This window comes from Natator depressus, chromosome 8 (genome assembly GCF_965152275.1).
Source record: "Natator depressus isolate rNatDep1 chromosome 8, rNatDep2.hap1, whole genome shotgun sequence".
NCBI lineage: Eukaryota > Metazoa > Chordata > Testudines > Cheloniidae > Natator > Natator depressus.
The window spans coordinates 71,221,047-71,244,648 of NC_134241.1; the positions used below are offsets into that span (position 1 = coordinate 71,221,047).

A 23,602-nucleotide genomic window follows, 5' to 3' on the forward strand; every position below is an offset into this window, starting at 1 on the left:
ATCTTCAGGCCTTCAATAGCATCTGCAGCCTTCCCTGGTGCAGGAGCAAGGGGGCTTCTGATTAAGGGATTCACTGGCCCCATTCTTACTCCTCCCCTCAACCCACTTTATGTGATGGGGCATAGTGAGGTCCTGCAGATTTGGGCTCCACAGTAAACAAAGGGTCCACACTTCCTCCTTGCAGAATGTCTCCAAATTCAGCACTCTCCTCCCCCACACTTCCCCAAACCCAACATTGCAGAACCAGATAACAATACAACAGCATTATCCTCTGCCTGGCTCCTCTAAATCCATGAAGGGAGGTATGGAATATGCCCCCCATGGCAGAATACAGTGAAAACAAATTAAATCTCTTCATTGTCTTTCATGGCCCACATTCATCCCACAGCGTGCAAGTAGTGAAAGTTCCATATGAGGCAAAGCTTTATCCTGGAATTGGCTTCTTATCCCCTCACCCCTTGTTCCTTGCAAATTTATAATCCCTCAAAAACTAGGGATTTATAATAGAAATCTGATACATAACCTAAATTGCATTGTCAATAAAAATGAATATCTGATTTATTTAGAATAAGCATAAAAAGCATGTACTTGGTGTTAACAATAGCTACTAAAGTACAAATAAACCACATTCAGTTTTAAAATGAATAGGCACTAATTTATCTGTTAACAAAATGAATGTGCTCTTGCACCAATGCATTTGACTCTCATGCAGAATTTATTAGGGGATCCTTATATGAATAAATCTGTTAAATGAATGACCCTTTCCCCTTTTACACTAAACAAAAATTAATGTTTAACAATGGATAAATCTCCTCAACATTTAGCTGAAATTGCACGTATGGTATTCTAAAGTACTTAAAAGATTTTACTTTCTTCTTGCATTAACTAGGCTTGTTTATAATATATACTATTTTTAAACGGCTCTAAGCACCTTTGACAATTACAAAATACTGAAAAGAATCTTTTTCCTGGTATTCGTAATTAATAATGCAAAACAATTAAACTGAATAATTTGTCCTGACTGACCACTGTATTTATTCATGTTCAACCACATTTGGAAGTTTGAATTCCACAATAAGTCAGCTATATTATAAAACACTATCCATTTGTTCTTTGACCCCAGGGTTAGGTTAAGCTGCTTCTTTCCCCATAAATTGCTGGAGGGGCCATACCATTCTGAACTGTGATTAGCACCATACTGTACTTTTTTTTAGAAAAAGTGTAGAATGACTTACAAGAGCTAAACTGACACACAATTGTCTTATATCAGGATATGTTATTGTATTCCAGAAGACGGTAAGATGGCCTGAAGATAATTCCCAGACTTTGCAATGACAGACATTCTGTGCAACCCCAGTGAAGTAAAAGGGCCTGATTCTCCTCCTGGTGTAAATGAAGGATGTTTTACTGAACTCAGCTATTTTAGACCAGGATAAAAAGGATATAATTGTGATCAGAATCAGTCTCAGTGACTTTATTATGCTTATATAGGGTATCAGTCAGTGCAGCCTTTATCCCAATAACTTCTATTTAGACAAAATTTAATTCCTGTTGTTATCCAATGACTCACTCGTCAGCTGTGAAGAAAGTCACAGCTTTAACCTGTGCAATAGAATGAAAGAATAGTCAGCCTTTTTGTTCTGGGTGTGTCTATTACAGTGGGGTCAAGGTCCATGCCTGGGGGTCCTGAGTGCTACTGCAATATAAATAATGAAAAACAGAAGGCCAAATCCTTCTGTCCTGACCTAGTACTCTCTTCATGTAAACTCCCATTTGGAGATGTATGAAATAAATGTTCAATGAAAGGCAAAACTTCAGAATCTCTGTTTTTTTCAAAATTTGTAATGAACTTGAAAATGTGCTTATTTCACTAAAAGGTTTATTCTTCATTTTTTTTTTTTGCTCAAAAATTGGTCATTTTAGTTCAAATAAAGATATTTCCTAGCAAAAAATTGCAGAAACCAAGCAAATGATTGCTTCAACAGTTCATATTTTATATGATCTATCAAAATAGCCAATTATGTCAATTTTCCCAGGAAACCAATTTTTGTGGGGCATAGAATTGCCCACATGAAACAATAACAACAAAAATCATGGGAAAATGTTCACCATCTTCTCTTAATTCTGCTCCCTCTGCCTTTAATAGGATTTCTGACTAAATAGAGACTATTGGACTTGCCGCTAAATGTCATTCTTAGGGCTTATTTCTGCACGAATGATAGCATAAAATGTAGATGAGGTCAGATAATCAACTGATGATTAAAATCACCATATTGTCTAGTTTGTGCCTTAAAGACTTTAAAAGACAATGGTAAGCGCCTCAGTCTTAACCATAAGAGTTGTTGTTTATACTAGGACTCTTTTGTCTGCAGTGAATATTTTACATTTAAATTAGAAATCTGTAAAGTAGAGGTAGAAGGATTACTGTGTATGAGAGATGAATAAGGAGAAGCATTATAGCCTGTGCAGTAAGCAGGATAAGTACAGCAGTTTATCCAGCATAAGAGATGGATTACAATGATTCTGAAGTGGAAGAAGGTTTACTTAGGAATTATTAGTAATGGTTTGCATTTAAATAGTCTATTAGTATTATATTATATATATAGAGAGAGAGAGTGTTATATAATCTACCAGGAAAAAGTGGAGTTTAATTCTAGATGTGCTGAGGTGCTTTGCTGTTTACAGTCTTGGTCAAATCATTCCACTACACACACAAAAAAAAAAAAAAAGCCACACACATTCAGGGAGGAAGAAACGATGGTCCCCTTGTGGAGTTTCCACCAGATTGTTCTTTAAAGTTGAAATGGTACACTCCACCTCAACCACATACAAGTCTTATCTACACCAGGGAACATATCTGTCACTGAACATAGATTGTCACTAGCTACATTTGTAGCTATACCATGTTCAGCAATAGTTCAACTGTTCTTGACACCCCGGTCAGCCATGGATTCTTTGCCTAGTGTAGTCAAAGCCATATGGAATGGCCCTCAGAACATGTGGATTTCACGCGGTCTGCCAGAGGCCCAGGGACATCTTTATAGATGCTCTCCACTGCCTCCGTCTTCTTGCTCCCTTGACAGAATGGTTCTGGTGCAGCTGTACTTACAAGGTTTCTGCTGTAGGAGGAGCTTCATGCAAAAGTTAATACATTTTGAAATTGTATTAACTTTTGTATGGATTCTCAGATTTCTGAGGGAAGAGACTGGTCCCCCCAGTCCTGCTTTCAAACAGCTTCATGATTGTACAGTATGCTCTTCATGGATCCAGGGACAGGGCATTATGATGTATCAAAGTCAACTCTCCCCGACTTTGTGCAGCCACAGTGAGATTGCACATATGGGTGACTTCCCGACCCCTACCCATATGCAGATCTTTGGGAAAGATTTGGGGCCAGGCTGCTGCCACATCAACTCAAGGGCTGGAAAAGGTCACCAGAGGCTACCCAACCTGAGCCCAAGAGGGTAGGGTTATTTTCCAATCCATTCCAATTGTGACACATAATCATGTCCCACTGGATTCGGGACAGGTTACAGAACTCTATAACAACTATCATTGGCATACATGAACTGCCAAGCGATGATGTTCAGTAGATCATTAGTGAACACATTAAATAAAGTTGGTGCCAGCATTGAGCCTTACAGGAGTCCATTCTTCTGGAATCTCAATGGTAAAATGCTAGTATGTTCTTGTGATCACCCTTCGGGGAAACTAAAACTCCTACCAGCTAACCAAATCTACTGGATCCCAGTTATTGTGGGACTAGACAAGGAAATTTCATGATTGACAGTGCTCCAAACAGAACTGGCAGTATCAGCATGGATATGTGTCTTTTGCCAATAGACATAAAGAGATTTTTACTCTGATTTACCACTTTCATACTGTAATTGGTCTGAAGCCTGTTTGGAAAGGGCCCAGAATACTCACAGATATTAGGTGCTGCTGGAGTTAGTAAACTACCATCTCCTCAGTAAATTTGCCTCAGAAAGGGAAGGTTAAAGCCATGACAGTGGTTGGTTTTATAAGGGTGCCCATCACTGTGGTATCTGAACATCAGACTTAATGACCAGGGTGGCAGGTAGGGCAGTCAAAAGGTTATAGTAATTATTGTTTTTCATTTGGCAGTGCAGTTTACCACATCGATATCACCAGCACATAAACCAGGTGTGCATATGTGTACTATGTATCCCATCCAAAAAATTTTGAATCTTGGGTTAATGGATTTTTTTTTAGGTACAAATGAATGATAAACTGGTATTTACACAAAGCTTTCCCAATTCTAAGGCACAATTGATCTGTGTTTATTGAAAGAAACCACTTGAATACAGTTGTGTTTGCTAGTCTGTCAGGTATTTATTAATAGACATTCTGCTGTCATCCTTGTTACAGTGCTGCTTAGCTGACAGAATTTCATCAGCATAAATGGGTGGAGAGTCCTTTTCTTACATGTCCAACAAACTAGAGACAAAGTGCCTGCCAATATTTTAATTTCTTTTTCATGTTCTGGTTAGAGAGTGAGAAGAATGCTTTCACTCCACAGTATCATGAATATGATAATCTATGGAAATCACAGAAAGCAGGTACTTAAGTTAAGCACATACTGTACTACAGGAATCCCTGATGAATTCAAGTCTCTTCTGTTTAGAGAAGATGTTGTTGTCTATTAAATGACAGACTGCCAGATGTTCATGAAGTAGCACAGTAATGTGCTCAAATCTTTATCTTCTGCTCCTCCTCCCCCCTCCACCCCCTTTGAAGGTAACACTTTTGCATCCATGTTATTAAAGCTTTTGATTGTAAGCACAGAAGTTTGCTATGTTAGCTCCTTTTTTATCTAATGAATATTTCATGCTAGAGAAATTTTATGCTGTGGAACATAAAGATTTTGCTGCACTACAGCAACCAGGAATCCTAAAATCTTTCACTTTTCTCTATATAAAGTGGTGTAAAAACAAAACAGCTGAGTCACAACAGAAAGAATAACTGGCTAGTGATGTCTAACTCATGGAGAAAATGCTGGCAAAGATTGAAAAAACAGGATACAAGAGAATAACTGTATACAGTTATTTAAAATAGCAGCTATAGCACCCATGCACAAAAGTGGTGCTATATACATCATCGTGAGACCATGATAATGTGGTTTCCTAAAATACAGACTAAAGTGGCATTTAGTCTTGTGTCCAGATCTCAGAATTATAGCGGATGGGGGGTGAGCTCACCTGCTTGTGATAAACATGGTTTAGAGAACAGACAAAATGGAATCCGCACAACGTTTAGAGAATAGAGATTACAAGAAACAAGCATCTGAGGAACAGTTGTATAGTATTTGGAAAGAAATAATGACAAAGCAGATAAAACAAAGGTACAAAGAGAAAACTCAAAGAATAACAAAATAACTAAAAGGCATAATACTCTGTAAAGAATTTCAGAATGCCTTTTCTTCTGTCTTTTATTCTGAAAGTAATTTCTTCCTCCATGAGGACAGTAGTCTAAATGAAGATTCAGCATAGAGAAACAGGGCAATGAGAGTTGCTGAATTCAAAGGGACACATTTTCTGCTCTGCCCAGTACTGCTTTGCATCATACGGGTAAGGAGCTTACAAAGGAGCTGTTTGCAGCACTGTGCTGGCCCTGGCCTGGACATTGCTTAGAGCAGCTTTGGGGATCTAGTCTATAGCACCAAGGAGCTGTCTGTCAGTTGGAGATTGCTGAAGAGCAGCATGCTCCTGCCATGCCTTCTTGACTTGCCTCCTGCACATTTCCTATGCTTATCTGAGGCTAGGGATGGATTGTATGAGCTGGCTATGCAGACCCTACACAACTCTTATGCCAGATGGATAACACCTCTGTTCTGTGGGAGTCCCCAGCTGTGGTAATTCAGCCAGTTGATGGTCCTTTTCCACTGCCAGATAAAAGGGCCACGGCTTTTAAGAGAATCTAGTCCAAAAGAATAAGAATTAATATTAATCAGTTTCATTTCTTCCATTGTCATTGATATTTGGTGTTCGTTAGTTGTGCACTTTATGAGCTTACCAAGAAAAGTCCATGCAAAATGTTCTGTGTATGCACAATATGTCATTTTCAAAGGCTCAGAACTCAGACCCTGCAAAACCACTTTTCACTAGAACTCTCAAAGACAGTTTGTCTCAGTGACAACTCTTCCTGTGAAAAATTACAACTTTCTACCCATAGCTCTTTTGGCTTAACAGCTTTTTCCAAAAACATCATAAAGCTGTTTTTATACTGGGAGATGTGTCTGTTTTCATGTTCTTCCTTCTTGGAAATAATGGAACCGCTTTTCTCACATTTGGGGGGGAGGAAGGAGGGAAATCATCTTCAGGCAGACATCAATCCAGGAAAAATTTTACCATACAGGGCAGATGTTTTTGAAAGTTATGAGAGTCTGGAAATGGGGTTAGAATGGAAAATATTATGCAGCCTTAATTATCGTCAAGGTCTGGAGTACTATGCAACATGTTAGACTTAAATCATGTGGTAAGGACTGCAGCCATCTTAAACGCACATTGCCATGAAGGAAACAGTCTAAGAGGTTTTCAAAAGCAGCTGGAGGAAACAATAAAACTGAAACCAGGTTCACTGGTAAAAATTTGTGCATCAGGCATACAAAGTTTCCACATGATCAAGTGGGAGACAGACAATCTTAAAAACTTTGTGCTGTGATCCACACAAACCTGATTTACATTTTAATGAATCCCGTGGTGGGGGCAGCTGCCTAACTAGTTGAAATTTTAATGGTTCCCATGGCTCCCTTCCCTTCTGCTCCAAGTTTATTTGCCCACAGCCTTTCCTAACTCCTCTGGTAACCCTCTCCCCAATCTCCAAGAATCTCCATAGCTCCAACTCACTTAGCTTTCTCTCCCCCAGCTGCCTATCTCGCTAAGCTCCCAAATCCAGGCAGAAGCCTTCACAGTTGCAGATCTGCTAAGAGTCACAGGGGGGAAACTCTGCTCTTTTACTGGTCCACAGGTAAAATAGGTGTTTGTGGAGCCAGTGCAGTTAAGATCAGTTGAACCCCTGCCCGTAAGAAGGTGGCCAGGTGTGCTGGCCATCTGTGTTTTCCTTGCAGCTCTCATGGAGGAAGCAGAATTTCCCTTCTCTGCTTCCCACTCTGTCCTTTCAAGGACTGCATTCTGGGAGCAGCTGCAGAGGACTCAGTGAGGGAAAGCACTCAACAAAGCAACAGGCAGGCAGAAAAGCAAATTGGCAGGGAGAGAAACTCAAGAACCAGAGAAGGTAGCATTTTGGTTGATTTATAGAGCGCTGCCAATGATTTATGCAGTGACTTTACAGAGAGAAGATTTATATAGCCATTTGCATAGCTATGTAATTGCAAAGTATGGGGGACCATGTTCCTGTAGTTGTCACTACCACTCCCATATATTTTTCTCTTTAAAACCATGTTGACTGTTTCTGCTATTCTAGCATTTCAGCAGATGTGATGCTTTTATTTCTTTGGTTGTCATGCTGTCTCTCACCAGTTTTGCTATGTGCAGAGTAATGTGTACACTTGAAAAAATATAAAATATACTAAATAAGACAATTTGACTTCAATTCTGCTTCCAGATACACGGAGATTCATCACTGGGTATCATGTAAAATCATTAGAACTTATAAGTGCACAGGGTGAATTTACAAAATAAATGGCTATGTGCCTGCATATCTAAGAACAAGACCCTCATGTCATGGAAATTGGATAAATGAAGTTATGTCTGACATGGAAAATGTCTTCAGTCATGACGGAAAAAGGTTTTGTAAAGAGCCGTGACAAACCCCTCTTCCCCCTAAATCACCAGATGTTTACAGACTGCTTATATAAATTTGAGGTCTTTCCTCTACTGTTCCCTATTAGAATCCTATTTATGAAAACAATTATTTTTCAGTGTTCTTTTTATATTAAGAAAATATGAGTAGGATACAAATATACCAGATCCAGCACAGTTCTTTAAAATGTGGTTATTTTTATTTGTATCATAGTAGTACCTAGAGGTCCCAACTGAACTCAGGGCGCACTTGTACTAGGTATTGTACATGCACATAGCAAGAGACACTTGCTGCCTTCATGAGTTTATAATCTAAACAGACAAGACGTAACAGAAGCACAGAGAGGTGAAGTGATTTGCCCAAGGTTACGCAGTGGGTCACTGGCAGAGTTGGGAATAAAATCTGGGTCTTCTGACTCTCAGTCCAGTGCGCTGTCCACTAGATCATGGTGTCTCCTCTCCATTTAGGCTACTTGCTGCTTCTCCTGTCAACATTATGGCCATTTAAAATGTAAGCTACCCACTGCCTTTTACTGTTAGGGAACGAGCACTTTTTCTAGTTCATAATATGCTCGATTACCTTTAGATTGAGCCATGAATACATTATAGTCAAAACAAACTTATTCACCTTAAAGCTTTGCTGGCTTAAGGTTTCATTGTTGATTCATTATGTTGTCAGTTCTCTATTGGCAGTGTAATGCTTTTTATATCTGGATAGAGACAGTTTTAGTGGGAGATACGGTTATCTTTAAATGAGCAGGATTTAGCTTCTCTGGTGAGAACAAATTCATCAATGATGAATCCCTATAGAAACTACTGAAACAAAAATCACAATGCTGCTAGAGACTTGTACTGTTCATCAGTTACAATGCAGCTTTTGGAAGTCTTTAGCAAGAAGTTTTTCCTTTCTTTAAAAATGTACAGCATAATACTTCCAGCGCCTTGTTTTGGATGGCAGTTACAATCTTACGGTATGAAAATAATGAACTGAGATTTTGAATACCTTTTACTGTCCCTTTTTGCTCCCCTTCTCCCCCGCCCCACTGCCGATACCCCCTACAGTAGAAATAAACTATCTACAGAGGCAAAAATATGTTCTAACTGATCTGTTAAGTCCAGTGATTGCACATCCATGAAACAATTCAAATATTCACAGTGAATCTTTTTTTCTGTGCAGGTATTAATGTAAAAAATATCCTGATCTGTAGGGAGTTTAGTTACATTTTTATTTTGGAAATTTAAAAAATATCTCAAAACATATATTCAAGAAATCTTGGGAGAAATTTCAACTCACCCAAAGGATTTAGGAGCACAAGACCAAGTGAATGTGCTTTCAATGAGACTTGTATTCCTAAACACCTTGTGGGTTTTTTCAAAATCCCCCTCTAAGTGAAGTGACAGCTTTAATGAAATCACCATCTTAAATATCCAGCTTTCCAGTAGTTAATTCAACAGCTCCATTTTTAGCATATCTAATAATTCAGTTCAATAAAAAATTGCATACTGCCTCAAATAGCATTCCAAGCCAAGCTGTCTGAAATGAAAGCATTGAAAGATCAGCAGTCTTATCACCTTTCTGACTGTTTGTACACTACTTGCAAGAGAAACCCTCTATAAACCACTTCCTGAGTTCCTGAGCTATGCAGTGAGGTGTTGTTTATAGTTAAAAGAAATACTAATTTTACTCTCTCAGAATATTAGCAAAAGTAATATTTTCAGATGGAAATTGTCTCTGGCTGACTGGGGAAAAAATCAATCATAAAGCATGTTTGATAAAATTTGGTTTATCTGTTGTGAGTTACAACCGGCCCTAAACTGAAATGATCAGTTTTTCCTTTTAATATTTAACACATCAGTAGAAACATCCTCATGGTACGAGTGAAATTAGACCCATTTCAAAATGGCCTCTCTCCATTCTACCCAGCAACTATGTAAATTGTAGTGTTTGAAACTTTCCATGTCAAAACTGATTTGTGCATTTCTTTGATGAAGAAAGGCTTTTGCCTCAATAATTCACGCTTCTCTAATTTGCACCCTTAATTAATCACACAAACTGTGGACTTTCAACAAAATTATTATTTTATATATTTATACTTCATATTTTAAAATGTATTCTCACAGATCCTGTCTTTAAGCTTTTGGAGCTTGTCAAATATTAAAAATATGCAAAAGTAAATGTTCAGGATCAACAACACAAAGATCCCCAAAGATGATCCGATTTTAGCAGCCGTCCATCATCAGAACAACAAATATCCATCCCTGAGCCTGCCACTTCACTAAAAACCTGACAAAATAAGTTAGACTTACAACATGCCCTTAAAGTCAGAAGATTGATTCCTTAACTATACAAAGGAAGAATCAAGAGCCCTTCCCAAAAATGCTGTCTCATCAGTCCCCTTCTGTCAAGGTTCCTCCCCCACTCTGAACTCTAGGGTACAGATGTGAGGACCTGCATGAAAAACCTCCTAAGCTTATCTTTATCAGTTTAGGTCAAAACTTCCCCAAGGTACAAAATATTCCACCCTTTTGTCCTTGGATTGGCCGCTACCACCACCAAACAAATACTGGTTACTGGGGAAGAGCTGTTTGGACACGTCTTTCCCCCCAAAATACTTCCCAAAACCTTGCACCCCACTTCCTGGACAAGGTTTGGTAAAAAGCCTCACCAATTTGCCTAGGTGACTACAGACCCAGACCCTTGGATCTTAAGAACGATGAACAATCCTCCCAACACTTGCACCCCCCCCCTTTCCAGGGAAATGTTGGATAAAAAGCCTCACCAATTTGCATAGGTGACCACAGACCCAAACCCTTGGATCTGAGAACAATGAAAAAGCATTCAGTTTTCTTACAAAAAGACTTTTAATAGAAATAGAAGTAAATAGAAATAAAAAAAAATCCCCCCTGTAAAATCAGGATGGTAAATACCTTACAGGGTAATTAGATTCAAAACATAGAGAACCCCTCTAGGCAAAAACCTTAAGTTACAAAAAAGATACACAGACAGAAATAGTTATTCTATTCAGCACAATTCTTTTCTCAGCCATTTAAAGAAATCATAATCTAACACGTACCTAGCTAGATTACTTACTAAAAGTTCTAAGGCTTCATTCCTGGTCTATCCCCGGCAAAGACAGAATATAGACAGACACACATACCCTTTGTTTCTCTCCCTCCTCCCAGCTTTTTAAAGTATCTTGTTTCCTCATTGGCCATTTTGGTCAGGTGCCAGCGAGGTTACCTTTAGCTTCTTAACCCTTTACAGGTGAGAGGAGATTTCCTCTGGCCAGGAGGGATTTTAAAGGGGTTTACCCTTCCCTTTATATTTATGACACCTTCCCTTTTCATTCATAAGGTTTTAGCTTCAGCACCACCATTGCATCAGTAGTATACAGAGGAGCGGCAGGCTCTCAGTTACACAGGTATTACATCATTTATAGAGGTCAAAACCAATGCCTTAAATTCCTTCTGGAAACTAATCAGAAGCCAGGACAAGACTGTTTCAAAAATTTCTGAAGGCCATTGATGTACTTTTCTAGCTGATACAGCCTGACAATACTGCAAGAAAAGTTTCTGTCATCATTTGCCCTACTGAGGCTATGGTATCAGCCTTGGGTCTTTTCAATTTGCAGACAGCCCCATGTTCATTGCTAAGAATAGGGGATCTTTCCGTGATCTTTGGAGCCCATTGTTTAGATGGGAAGGATGCAAACTCTCCCTTCCCCAGCACTATCTGTTCAGGTTGTCTCTTTTCTGAATAGGCCTTCTTTTACTTTGGTGTATATTACTCCTAAGGGAATTCTGTGCCACTGCACAATTTAGAATTTTGCAGAAATTAATGTTGTGCTCGCAGAATTTCCCTTTTTCCCCCGTAGAAATGGGCTGCAGTGGTGCTGGCCACCACTAGGGGCTGCTGGACCTGGCAGAGCCCCGCGTGCAAGTAGGAGACACTATCAGGGTGGGGGGCGGGGGAGGAGGAGCTGGAGGGTTCCTGGCAGCTGCAGTTCCCAGCATTCCCTGAAGGAAGGAGATGGTGGCGCGCAGAAAATAGCGTGCAAGCCCGGGACCCAGCATCAGGCTGTTTCTCCCTCTGGACACCTGGGCTCTGGGGAGTAGGAGGTCTGAGTGTCTGGGCCGGGGAGGGCCCCTCACTGGGCTCAGGCAGGTAGGGAGTATGAGTGGCTGGGCTTGGGGGGTGGGAGGACACGGCTGGGCCCTGTGGTGGAGGGGGCAGAGAAACAGGAACTGGGTTGTTATAGGGGTTTCTTTAACCCTTAACTCCTGGGGGAATTTTTGTGTGTGTCTGTATTGTTATCATACTTGCTGACAGGTATTTTGAAATAAATTACCAAAATAATTGAAACTGGGGTGATTATATAGTGTTATTTTGACAAATAGCATTTGCAGAATTTTTAATTTTTTGGCGCAGAATTCCCCCAGGAGTAAATATTAGTTCTGTTCTTACTTCTGCTTGCAGAAGTTTATACAAGTTAATTGTAAAACATTCCTCACTCTTTTTACTCTCCAGAAATGGGACTCCTGTGTTTTTGGCATCTGTAAAGAAAGGGAAATTATTTATCTACAATTCTGCTTCTTTGAAGTTGCCATATACATTTTCTGCTCTTTCACCCACCTCCCCTCAAAGTTAGAGTTTCTGTTTTGTAGGGGTTGTCAAGCCTAAGTTTATTTCCATTCTTGAGATGATCTCCATCTCCTGAATTCTGGAGAATGCACACAATGTGATTTACATAAATGAGATCTTTAAGAGGACTCTTGGTTCCAGCACACTTGAGAAATGAGAAGGTTCCAGGAGAACAGAAAATACACTTGTGCCAAACTGCCAGTTAGCAGACTTAGAGTGCCAAAAACCAAACAGCTTAGGGAGATCCACCCTTTGTCACTTGAGGAAGCTGACGCCCCAGAAGTGGGACTCCTGTGTGGAAATAATTACTGGTGAGGAACTTTTCCATGTAAATACCAGCAGGGGAATAGAATAACTGTTAATATTATTTTTAATTAAAGTATTTAAAAAATTATTCAGAGGACACTACCAAAAAGGTACTGTGTCAAACCCTGGAATGTTTTTTAAGAATTTATTCTAAAAATTCATGTTGACATTGTCCCTTTAAATTTATTGTGATGACATTGTTTCCAGTTGGACATGCTTGACGTGCTGAAATTATTACAATGAATTAATGCTCACGATAACAATCTAGGATATTTATTCCCTGCTACTAAATACTAATTACTGTAATATAATTGCACTTAGACTAGACTCTGAGCTTAGTTTATTCACTCCATTTAAATGCGCTCAAATAATAAAAAAAAACTAGTTTTCCCAGGGCTCATTCTGTTTCATAAGTAGGAACGAGGTTTTTCAGTTATTTTTAATTCACAGCAATTTACTCGGTCACGCGGACTTAGTAAGCAGTAGTTTTCCAAATCTCTACCATCTAGACAAATGATTGTGGGTGAGAGGGTCTCTAGTAATTTTTGAAACTTGAACCAGCAGTTCTAGGCTGTTGGCTGAGACAGAACATTTTGGCATTCAGAGTTGTCTTCCAGCAGCAATATTTGTCGAAGCAAGCCCAGACATTAAAGTACCTAAAAGAGAGTGAGGACTGTGAATAGAGGTAGAATTATGAAATGAATAAAATTAAATCATCTTAGTATTCACTTGGCATTTGTTAGCATTACTACAACAGGCCCAGATAACTTCGAGGCATCATATCACAAGGATCTGTGTGTGCTTAATAAAGTCAATGGGCACATCCATGTACCTTTAAAACTATAGTTAGTATAATAGGGTATCATAGTGGGTGTAATATTGAACAGTGGTGGAGTTCCTTAAGCTGATCTTTACTTTTATGATTATATAATATATAATACATATCTTTCCATGTACGTTGAGTTTGAATTATTTATACAAGGTGATCAATATTTATATATGTACAATACAACTGCACCATGGGAGGTTAGGAGTTTGTTGAATGTTGTCTGCAGTACAGCCATTTTTTTGTTACAGTGTATTATGATTTTAATATTCAAACTCTGTTATTGTTTTGAGGTCAGATTTTGAAGTTATGTCTCAGTTTTATTCATTTCTTAGTAAGAATCCCATCAACTTCAATGGGAGCCTTTCTGAATAAGAAATGAATCAACGCTCAGCAAGACCTTGGGATTTGGCCCTTTGTTAATATTCATTTATGTGTTTTATATACTTGCTAAATAGCATATTTTCTGGTTTTCAATTTAGAAACTGCCTAGTTTTGGACCTTACCTTGAGCAGCGCAAAAAGATAATAGCTGAGAACAAGATTAAACTGAAGCAGAAAACCACAACTGTTGTACTGCCTGAGAAAAAGCATTTTATTCCCAAGAAGCCCATTCCAGCAGTCAAGGTAACAGAATTAAATAAATATATTTAATAGTGATCAGCCACCGCACTGCTGATGCAAACAATTATTATTGGCTGTTGAGTTGGTTATTGTGTTTGTAAGCTTGTTATACAACATGAAATAGAGTGTCAAGAAAAAGACAACCAATTTTCCTACGCAGGCTCTCAGAGCTTTTAAACAAAGTTGGTGGGAAAAGAGTTGTGTTTCACGTGTAGAAGTTTGTGTTCTTCTCCCTAATAACACTTGTCAAATTCAACAGGCATCTGGGAAGCAGAACAAAAAAGGTGCATGTGGGGAGAAGATTGTATTTTGAGGAATAAATGTAAGGTAAAAATGTTCAAAAGTCTCCATTAATTCTGGATGCATCCATTTTTGGCTGCTCAATTTGAGACACCTAGATCTTGATTTTTAGAGGTGCTAAGTGCTCACATCTCTCACTCATTTCAATTGAAATAGCAGGTGCTCAGCATGTGTAAAAATCAGGACCTAGGTTTTCAAGTTGGATACCTAAAACTTGAAAATTTTGGCCTAAGTGATTTCTCTGATTTCTCCTAAGTCACAGAGTGACTCAGCGATAAAGTCAAAATAAAGCCTCAATTTTCAGCTCTCATATGTCACAACCTAATGTTCATTCCTATATACCCGAGCTCTCCCTACTCCTTCCCCACCATAATAATGACACAGTAGCCAATAATTCCAGTAGGGAAATTATAGAAGATAAGTGTTCTAAGGCCACTTCATATTGCACTCAGACAGACCCAAGGGCTAAAAAGAAAAAAAAATCTATCTCGATCAGTGCAGCCTCCCTCTATGATACAAAATGAAAATGACTTCTGCTAACCCTCCTGATCACATAGAAGAATTTCAGTCAATCAAGGACAAAGGAGAAATACCATGTGACTTTCATCATGTGACCTCGTCTCTGTGAACTAACCCACCAAATGAAGCTTGAACTTGAAATACACCACAAACGGTGGTTTAATAAAATGTATAGCTATGCAGAGAGAGGGAAAAGCTTTTGCAAAAAGTTTGCAAATACACATAATATTCAGAGTTTGCCAACACAGCTAGAAGTCAAAAGTAGGATAATTTTGAGCACTTCTGCATCTTGTGTCAAACAGGTTGCACGGCTCTATTGACCTCCACTTCTTTTTTGGTTTCATTTTGAGTTAGATCAGTAAGTGGATTGGAGGCCCACTATCCTCACCCAGGGTGCTGCAGTCAGCCATATATGACTCAGTTATGATATTCTTTCCTTTCTTCTGGTATTGAACCAGTGCTCCAGAATGGTGTTCAGACACTGTGCTGCTGTGACTAAAAAACTAATGTGGTCATTAAAAGATCCCATGTAAAAGTACTGGTGTTATTTCTGATTTCTTGGCCAAAATTCTAATATGGAGTATTTACAATCTGCCAAATTCCGCTTTTTGCCCCACCCCATAATTTAAATTTGATGTGATATTCATCTCCTGACTCAAAACATTGTGCAGTTTGGTTGTGTGCTTATTAACAGCACCCAGAGATGGCTGTATTATATTAGTGGATGAAGTGATTCCTACATACCTACATAGAGAGAGAAAATGAGGGCCATAGAAATAGGCATACTGGATCAGACCAGTGGGTCATCTAGTCCAGTATCCTGTCTTCAACAGTGACTGGTCCAGATGTTTCAAAGGAAGATGCAAGAAAAACCATAGTGGACTATTATGGAACAAACTGCCAAGTGAAGTTTCTTTCTAACCGTTCCTTATCAGATCTATGCCCTAAAGAATGAGGATTTAGATCCCTTCTTAAACAAATGTAACTCTGGATGTTCTCATTGTCCATCTTATGTCTAATCCTTTTCTGAATCCTACTGAGGCACTGATTTCAATGATATCTTGTTGCAATGAGTTCCAGAGGTAAATTGTGTTTTTAAGAAGTATTTGATCAATTTTCGATTTTGTTCTCTTTCAATTTCATCGATTGTCCATGTACACAGTTTTGCTGATTTATACATTTCATTATTTTGTACATCTCTTTCACTGCTCCTCCTTTTTCCATGGCCATAACGTCTTTCATTTTCTGTTTCTGAATCTACTCTGTTTTTAACATAACTTTTTAAAGATGGGATTGCTGGAACTAAACTGGTTGTTCTAGAGCTTTGTATACTATTGATTTGTACGGTGGTATAATTGTAATATTGGTCATGTTTTCTTCTGTTCTGTTCTCTATGTACCCTAACATTCTGCTTGTTTTTTGAGCACCATGACATACTGAACAGAGGTTTTCATTAAGCTGTCTACATTCATGCCCAACTCATTTTCCTGAGTGGCTTCAGTTAAATTATTTCATCTCAACTGGCATAAGTAGTTCAGAGTATTCATTCTGATGTGTATTATTAGCTTTTGCCAACATTGAATGTTACCTGCCATCATGATGCCCATTTACCTAGTTTTGTAAGGTAAATCTGAAGTATTTCAGGGCTTCTGTAATATTGTTTAATCTAAACGCAATGCAGATTTTGCCAGCTTACTGTTCATCCTCTTTTCCAGAGTACTGCTAAACATATTAAACATCACCAGTCCTAGAACAAAACCTTGCAGCATCCCCTTGTGTTAACCTTTTATCATTTTGAAAATTGATCATTTTATTTCCATTCTTTATGTTCTGCCTTTTAGCAAGATTCTAAGCCATCGCCAGGACTCCGTATTTTCCATAATAGTATCTAAAACAGACTTTCTGAAAGTCCAAATAAAAGTTGCCGACTGCTTCTCCTTTATTCACTACTTTTGTTGGCATGCTCAAGGAATTCTAATAGATTCAAGAAGCACAATTTTCCTTTGCACATATTGTCTTGTGTCTATCATATCATTCTAAGTTGTTGGCTTTTTTGTTTGTTTGTTTGAATTCTATATCTAGTTAACAAATCAATCAGTTGACTTGCTTTACCACAGTAAACCTTACAGATCTGTAAATCACAGAGCAGCCCTTCTTGAAAAGACAGATGCAACATTTGCTATCTTTCAGTCTACTGGCTGATTTTCATGAGATTGCATATTTTTGTTAGCAGCTCAAGCTCACCCATCAGAACTCTCGGGTGTAGCCTTGAGGTCCTGGTGTCCAGTTCCTCTTTCATTTATCAGGTTGTTCCAGCTTCTCTTTTGATACTTCTATCTCTGACAGCAACTCACTTTCATTATCAGAAGGAGTAGGTATCTCCCCAGCATCTTCTGTGGTGAAGACTAATGCAAATCATTTAGCTTCTCAGCAATGTACTTATTCTCTTTAATTACTCCCTAATAGCGGGACTCCCCTGGAGTGACTGATTCTTTTTACAATCTATGGATGTATAGGTTGTAAAGCACTCAAATGCTATGATCATGAGAACTATACAAATGCCTATACAGAAATAAATAACTTATTTGGGATCCCTCAGGATAAATATTTTTATATAAACATAAGAATGCGTTATGAATACATTTATTGCTTGATGTTGAATCATTTTCTTCAGTGCTTACTTCATCATCACCATCATGTCTCACAGATTTGAGAACCTGTTTAGCCTTTTCGTAGAATAGGCTTTATTTTTCTCTTACACTAATTTAGCACCCACCAGTCTTCCACATTATATACTCCAGACTTTTACTCTGTGTCCCCCTACTCTCTGTTGCGGTTGACGTGTGAGTGCTCAAAGAATCTAGCTGATGAACCTTTCATTCACTTGTGTAATATGCCAAAATGGCTCTTTAGATCTGAAAATAAACAGTAAGATCACAGACATATGTGCTCTCTTTGGATTTCATCTAGGAGACATAATACTAGTATTGTGCACTGTCCTGTAATAAAAGGATTCCTTTCAATGTATGTCCCTCATCTCTTGGGCACATTGTGTTTTACAATGTAATCTGTGTGAAACAAGCGACAAAGAGAGACAACCAGTCAGCAAACCCAACAGTAAACCAAGCATGAACTGTGAATTTTATTTTAAAATACAGTTTTGCTAATATGGTTAATGAAAAGCTAATCACCTTAAAATACTTTACAAGTTACCATTTAAAATGCAGTTATAGTAATAAAAGTCACTGTGTAAAACCAACACCATCTTACTCAACAGAACTGCTCCTTGTGTGTATTCAAAATCATATCTATTTACTTTCATGACAAAATGAGTTTTAACTGTTTTTACTCTTGTTAGCACCAGTAAGTCAATAGCTAATGGATTCTACTCTGATTCACTTCTAAGCAACAGAATTGCTCATTAATTGCAGTTGCCGAACCAAATTCTGCTCTCAGTTATACCTGTGCATCCCTATTGATGAGAACAGGGCTGCACAGGTAAAACTGAGGGAAGAATTCAAAACCAGTGTGATTGCATATAGAATAATTAAGGACAGAATTTAGCTTGCAGGATTTTATTGCTGGTGGTAATGCACAAGCAAGAAAGAACACAGCTTGACTTTCAGAACCTGCCCTGTGTTTTCAGGGCTGGTAATTAGCAAAAACATCATCATACTGTAAACTGCGAAAATTTAATCTGGAGGCCATTGAGAGACAATAAACATGGAACCCCTTGATGCCATTTTAGAGTCATTTTTTTGGTGTGTAACTGCACTTTAAACAAAAAAGCCAGCTATTTTTTGCTGTACTGTTTTTTTTAAACATTTACTTTTTGATCCAAGCAAGAAGCTCTGAGGTATTTTGAGACATTGCACCTGTAAAACATCATGTAAGTACTATCAGTGTTTCTTTACTCATCTAAATATACATGGCACTTTACCGCTAAATAAAGACAAAGATCTTGCTCTAAAGATGGCACTCATAAAAAAAAAGAACTGTCCAACGGTATAAAAAAATATGTTTCACAATATTTTGGAGCCACAACAATGACTCTTTACAGTTTGTAATATATATGTGTTTGACACAGCATACTGTGGTAAACATCTCCTCCTCCATAGTTGAGATGCTAAATTCCCACCTCAGTGTATTCATGTGTGCTGTAAGAAGCAGCATGGGAGTTTGCTAAAAGTTTGAAAACTTAGCACAACACACACCATTTTTTAATTGTCATCTCTGGGGAAGATTCCTTAAGCTTAATTTATTCCATATACTTATAGGAATGCCTAGTGTTCCTAACACTGGACTATTATGATCATCTAATCTGACCTGCTGCATAACACAGCCCATAAAATTACACAAAGTATTCTTGCATCAAGTCCATAAATGATTCTTGAACAAGAGCATAGCTTTCAGATAGACGCCAATCTTGATTTAAAGCCTTCCCATGTTAGAAGAATCCACCACATCCCTAGGTAAATTGGTTAATTATGCACACTGTAAAAAATGTGCACCCTATTTCTGGTTTGAATTTGTCTAGCTTCCAGCCACTGGATCTTGCTATACCTTTGTCTGCTAGAATCTTCTACCCTCAGAAATCTCTCTATGTCGATACACAAAGACCATGAGCAGTCAATGGAAAGCTGCATCACTTATATGATACACTGGTTTTATATAATTTCAGCAAACTCTAAAATGAAGATGTAAAATTTGGTACACAGAGACACCATGTGGATTCATGACACACAGTGGAGGATTTTGCATCTATTAGTCAATGAAGAGATCACATAGTATCTAATATTGTGATAGACCAATTGATTACACTATTTAAAACTATGAGAGGTATAATACGAACAAGTGCATATGTACTCTTTAGCAAGCATGGATCTGATTCCTTGGTCTCTGCAAGATTCCCAAACTGAATTCAGTAGCAACCTGGAAAATGCACACACTCTCTTTTTTCTAAGTTAAATATGAAAATACATATGAAAATTAATTTCTATTCATATTTATGCTATCCTCAAATATTCAGTGTGCCATATTTTTATGCTGAAAAGGCACTAATACCCTGTAGTTGTTGTCAAGTGAGAGCTGAAGGTCTCAACTGTTGGCAAAGAAGAGTTGAAGCGCTTAAGCAGGCGTTGAGGTGTTACAGAAAAGGCAGTTGAGTAATTTGGCACTGGGAAAGAGATGCATCTGCACTTTCCTTTTCCTTCTGTGTGTGGATATGGTGGTTGACTTAGCAACCATGGACAGAAACTTCCCTCCCCCATGCCCCCACACAGATTCTGCTACTGCATTATAGTGATGGCTAGGTGCCTTAGCTGAAAATGTCACCTCATACTATATAATAATATTGTCATTTAAATTATCATTGTTAAGTCTCAGAGTTCAGGCCAGCTTCTGGAGATGAATGGGGAGCCATTCACACCCCTCAAACTCTATGCAGGCTCAGGAAGACCAGGCAGCATTAGTTTACATTTAATTCACATTTTGAAGCTTTCCTTTGCAGTCATAACAGCTAAGATTATATGTATCTTGTTTTGAGAGGTAGCATCCGGGTGATCTGGGAGTGCTGAGCATCTCTGAAAATAAGGTCATTCCGAATAATAATAAAACCCCTTAGTTTTTGAATCCCAGTCATGCAGCAATTTGTGGTTTCTGAAATTTTAGAAAATAAGGCTTTGGATATGGTTAATTTAATAAGTAATACAAATATAAATAAAAACAGATTACTAATATACATTTACATATTTCACAATGGACAGCATTTTTGAGAGATTACAATAGGATGGAACAGGAAATTGGTTATTCAAAAACTAGATGCAAGGTACATTGATAAAATACCTTGTATTCCTGGATAATAAGTATTTTTGCATGTTCCATTGAAGAGTACAAGAGGAGAAAGTGGGGAATTTTACATCAGATATTTTGATCATGCAGATGATAGCTAAACTGTTTAAAGTGCAGTTCTTGCATGCAGTTCTAGACAGAGGTTGTCTGTTTCTCAAATGTAGCTTAACCTGCGGGGGTTTCAATTGGCTCGGATCAAACCCATAATGATAATCACAATTATTACCTGATCTAGTATGGAAAATTAGTAGAAATTCAGTACCGCTGCTCCTATAACGTACTTTTAGTTATGCATATTTTTGAAGCAAGAGATAAAATTTACCTTAGTGTCACACAGCTTTCATTATTTAGTCCAAATTTATCTTAATTATGTAGAATCTTTAATATTATTTTAACAGATTTTGCAACCTCTGGTCCTTTGTTAAAAGTCAATTTAGAGAGCCCCTTCGCACAGTAGCTAGGCACCTTACAGAACTATGCAGCTTTTAAAAATGTGTTGGTGTTCAGTTCCCCCACAGTCAGAAAGCAGGAAGTTAAACAGCCTATGACAGCGTAAATCCCAAACCTGAAATTCACTGTGTTCCACACAAAGTGAATTGCCATAATCAACAACTTTCTGTCAATGGTTTTTAGCAAATCAGACAATGCAGCAAGGCATATTCAGTCAGAGATCTGTACGGGGGTTGCCTTGTCCGGTGGGGAAAATTGAGAGTTTTGTTGATTTCATGATTTGGTTGAATTCAGTTATATTTTCCCCCAAGATCACTGTCCATGAAGCTGGTAACACAGTAACATTCTTTTACTGCCAATGCCAGTACACGCATTAAAAATATGGGGCATTAAATGCTAACAGTTAGCACACAGCAGTATCTGAAATACCCGGTTTCCCTGTGCTTGGAATATAGAGTAACTATGGCCGCTTTTTAATACAAGCACTGTAGAATACTACTTTTAATATAGATATATATAACTACACAGTCTTCTTTTTGTGCAGACAGGATGTGAGACGGGGAATACTTTCCATGTGCTTTGGGCACAGTTGATTGTGTATATTGATTCAGGGCAAGATGGCGAATCACCCCATTTGCTTGTCAAGGGTGAAATCAGGTCACCCTCTGCAATGAGCTTTGTGCTAGAATGTTTCCACCAGGAATGTTATGGAGCAACCTTTGCAGCAGCTCCTCGGAGGCTACTGCAGCCCATCAGCTACTGATTGGGCTGCCTGCAGCTGCTACAACTCCCTCAGGAGAGGGTTTTGGGCAGTGGAATGTCATTGTTATTGACCCAATGACCATGTCCCCAAATCACAGACAGAGTAAGGAGTCTCCCTGCCCCTCACTGTGTGGGTTACCTGTATGGTTACTGCAAGGAAGGGACACAGAGATAGCAAGCCTGAGTACCGCTAAACACTGTGTTCTGCTATGCTTTATAAAACAATTACAACTGTTTTTCTCTTTTGCTGAAGTATCTTGCGTGCTTCACGTGTCAAGCAACATTCCACTTAATCTGATGAACAAATAAACAAAAAGAATAATAAGAACAGGAGTACTTGTGGCACCTTAGAGACTAACAAATTTGTTAGAGCATAAGCTTTTGTGGGCTACAGCCCACTTCATCGGATGCATAGAAGGGAACATATAATAAGAAGATACATATATATGTACAGAGAAGGTGGAAGTTGCCATATAAACTGTGAGTGAGAGGCTAATTAATTAAGATGAGCTATTATCAGCAGGAGAAAAAAACTTTTGTAGTGATAATCAAGATGGCCCATTTAGACAGTTGACAAGAAGGTGTGAGGATACTTAACTTAAGGAAATAGATTCAGTATGTGTAATGACCCAGCCACTCCCAGTCTCTATTCAAACCCAAGTTAATGGTATCTAGTTTGCATATGAATTCAAGCTCAGCAAAAGCTTTTCTGTTGCAGAATTCCCACCCTTAAGTCTTTTACTGAGTGGCCAGAGAGGCTGAAGTGTTCTCCTACCACTTTTGGAATGTTATGATTCCTGATGTCAGATTTGTGTCCATTTATTCTTTGCGTAGAGACTGTCCGGTTTGGCCAATGTACATGGCAGAGGGGCATTGCTGGCACAATGAACAATGGCATGGGAATGTTCTGCATCATGTGAGAAAAACCAGAGACAATCACTGTAACATACTCTTACAGTGTTTTCTTTGGGGGATAGCTGAGGACAGTTAAATTAATCCCTAGAGACTTGAGTCCTATTCCCCTCTCTGCTATCAACTCACTCTGTAATCTTGGACATGTCATTGAACTTCTATGTGCATCTGGTATTCCACGTGTAAAATGGGAATATAATGCTTACCCACCCTACTAAAGTGCTGACAAGCACAACACACAGGAAGCACAAAGTGGTTTACATTAATGTTTTCTACCTTTTGTTTATTAAGAGAGATGAACTTGTTTGCATCTGATGCGTCACATTTAGCCTTCTCTAAGTATAATTGCATGCATTTTATTCAGCAAGTATTTAGGGATCTGCAAACTTCCATTCACACAGGTAGTCAACTTGAAAGCAAAAGTGTTGTTTCCTTGAATAAGGTTTTGCGGAATGAGGCCCTGGTATTGTAAGTTTGCAATAAAGAGCTGATTTTCAAGCCATTTGCTTGTCTTTCTAAGGAGAGAAAAGCAATTGTTGTTCTCTTTGTCCTTTGTTGTTTAAGGGTGCCCCTTTCTTTTCCTGCAGTGAGTTCTTAAATCTGTGCTAATGAAAAGTGACCAAGGACACCC

At 38.4% G+C, this 23,602-nt stretch overlaps 1 protein-coding gene across 1 annotated transcript in view; it reads left to right on the top strand.

Moving 5' to 3' along the window:
• DPYD (dihydropyrimidine dehydrogenase) overlaps positions 1–23,602 on the top strand; it is a 552,826-nt gene that overhangs the window by 522,540 nt on the left and 6,684 nt on the right. The window contains exon 21 of the mRNA XM_074961282.1: positions 14,038–14,181. Within this exon, the coding sequence (XP_074817383.1) occupies positions 14,038–14,181 (144 nt within the window). The remainder of the gene's footprint in view (positions 1–14,037; positions 14,182–23,602) is intronic.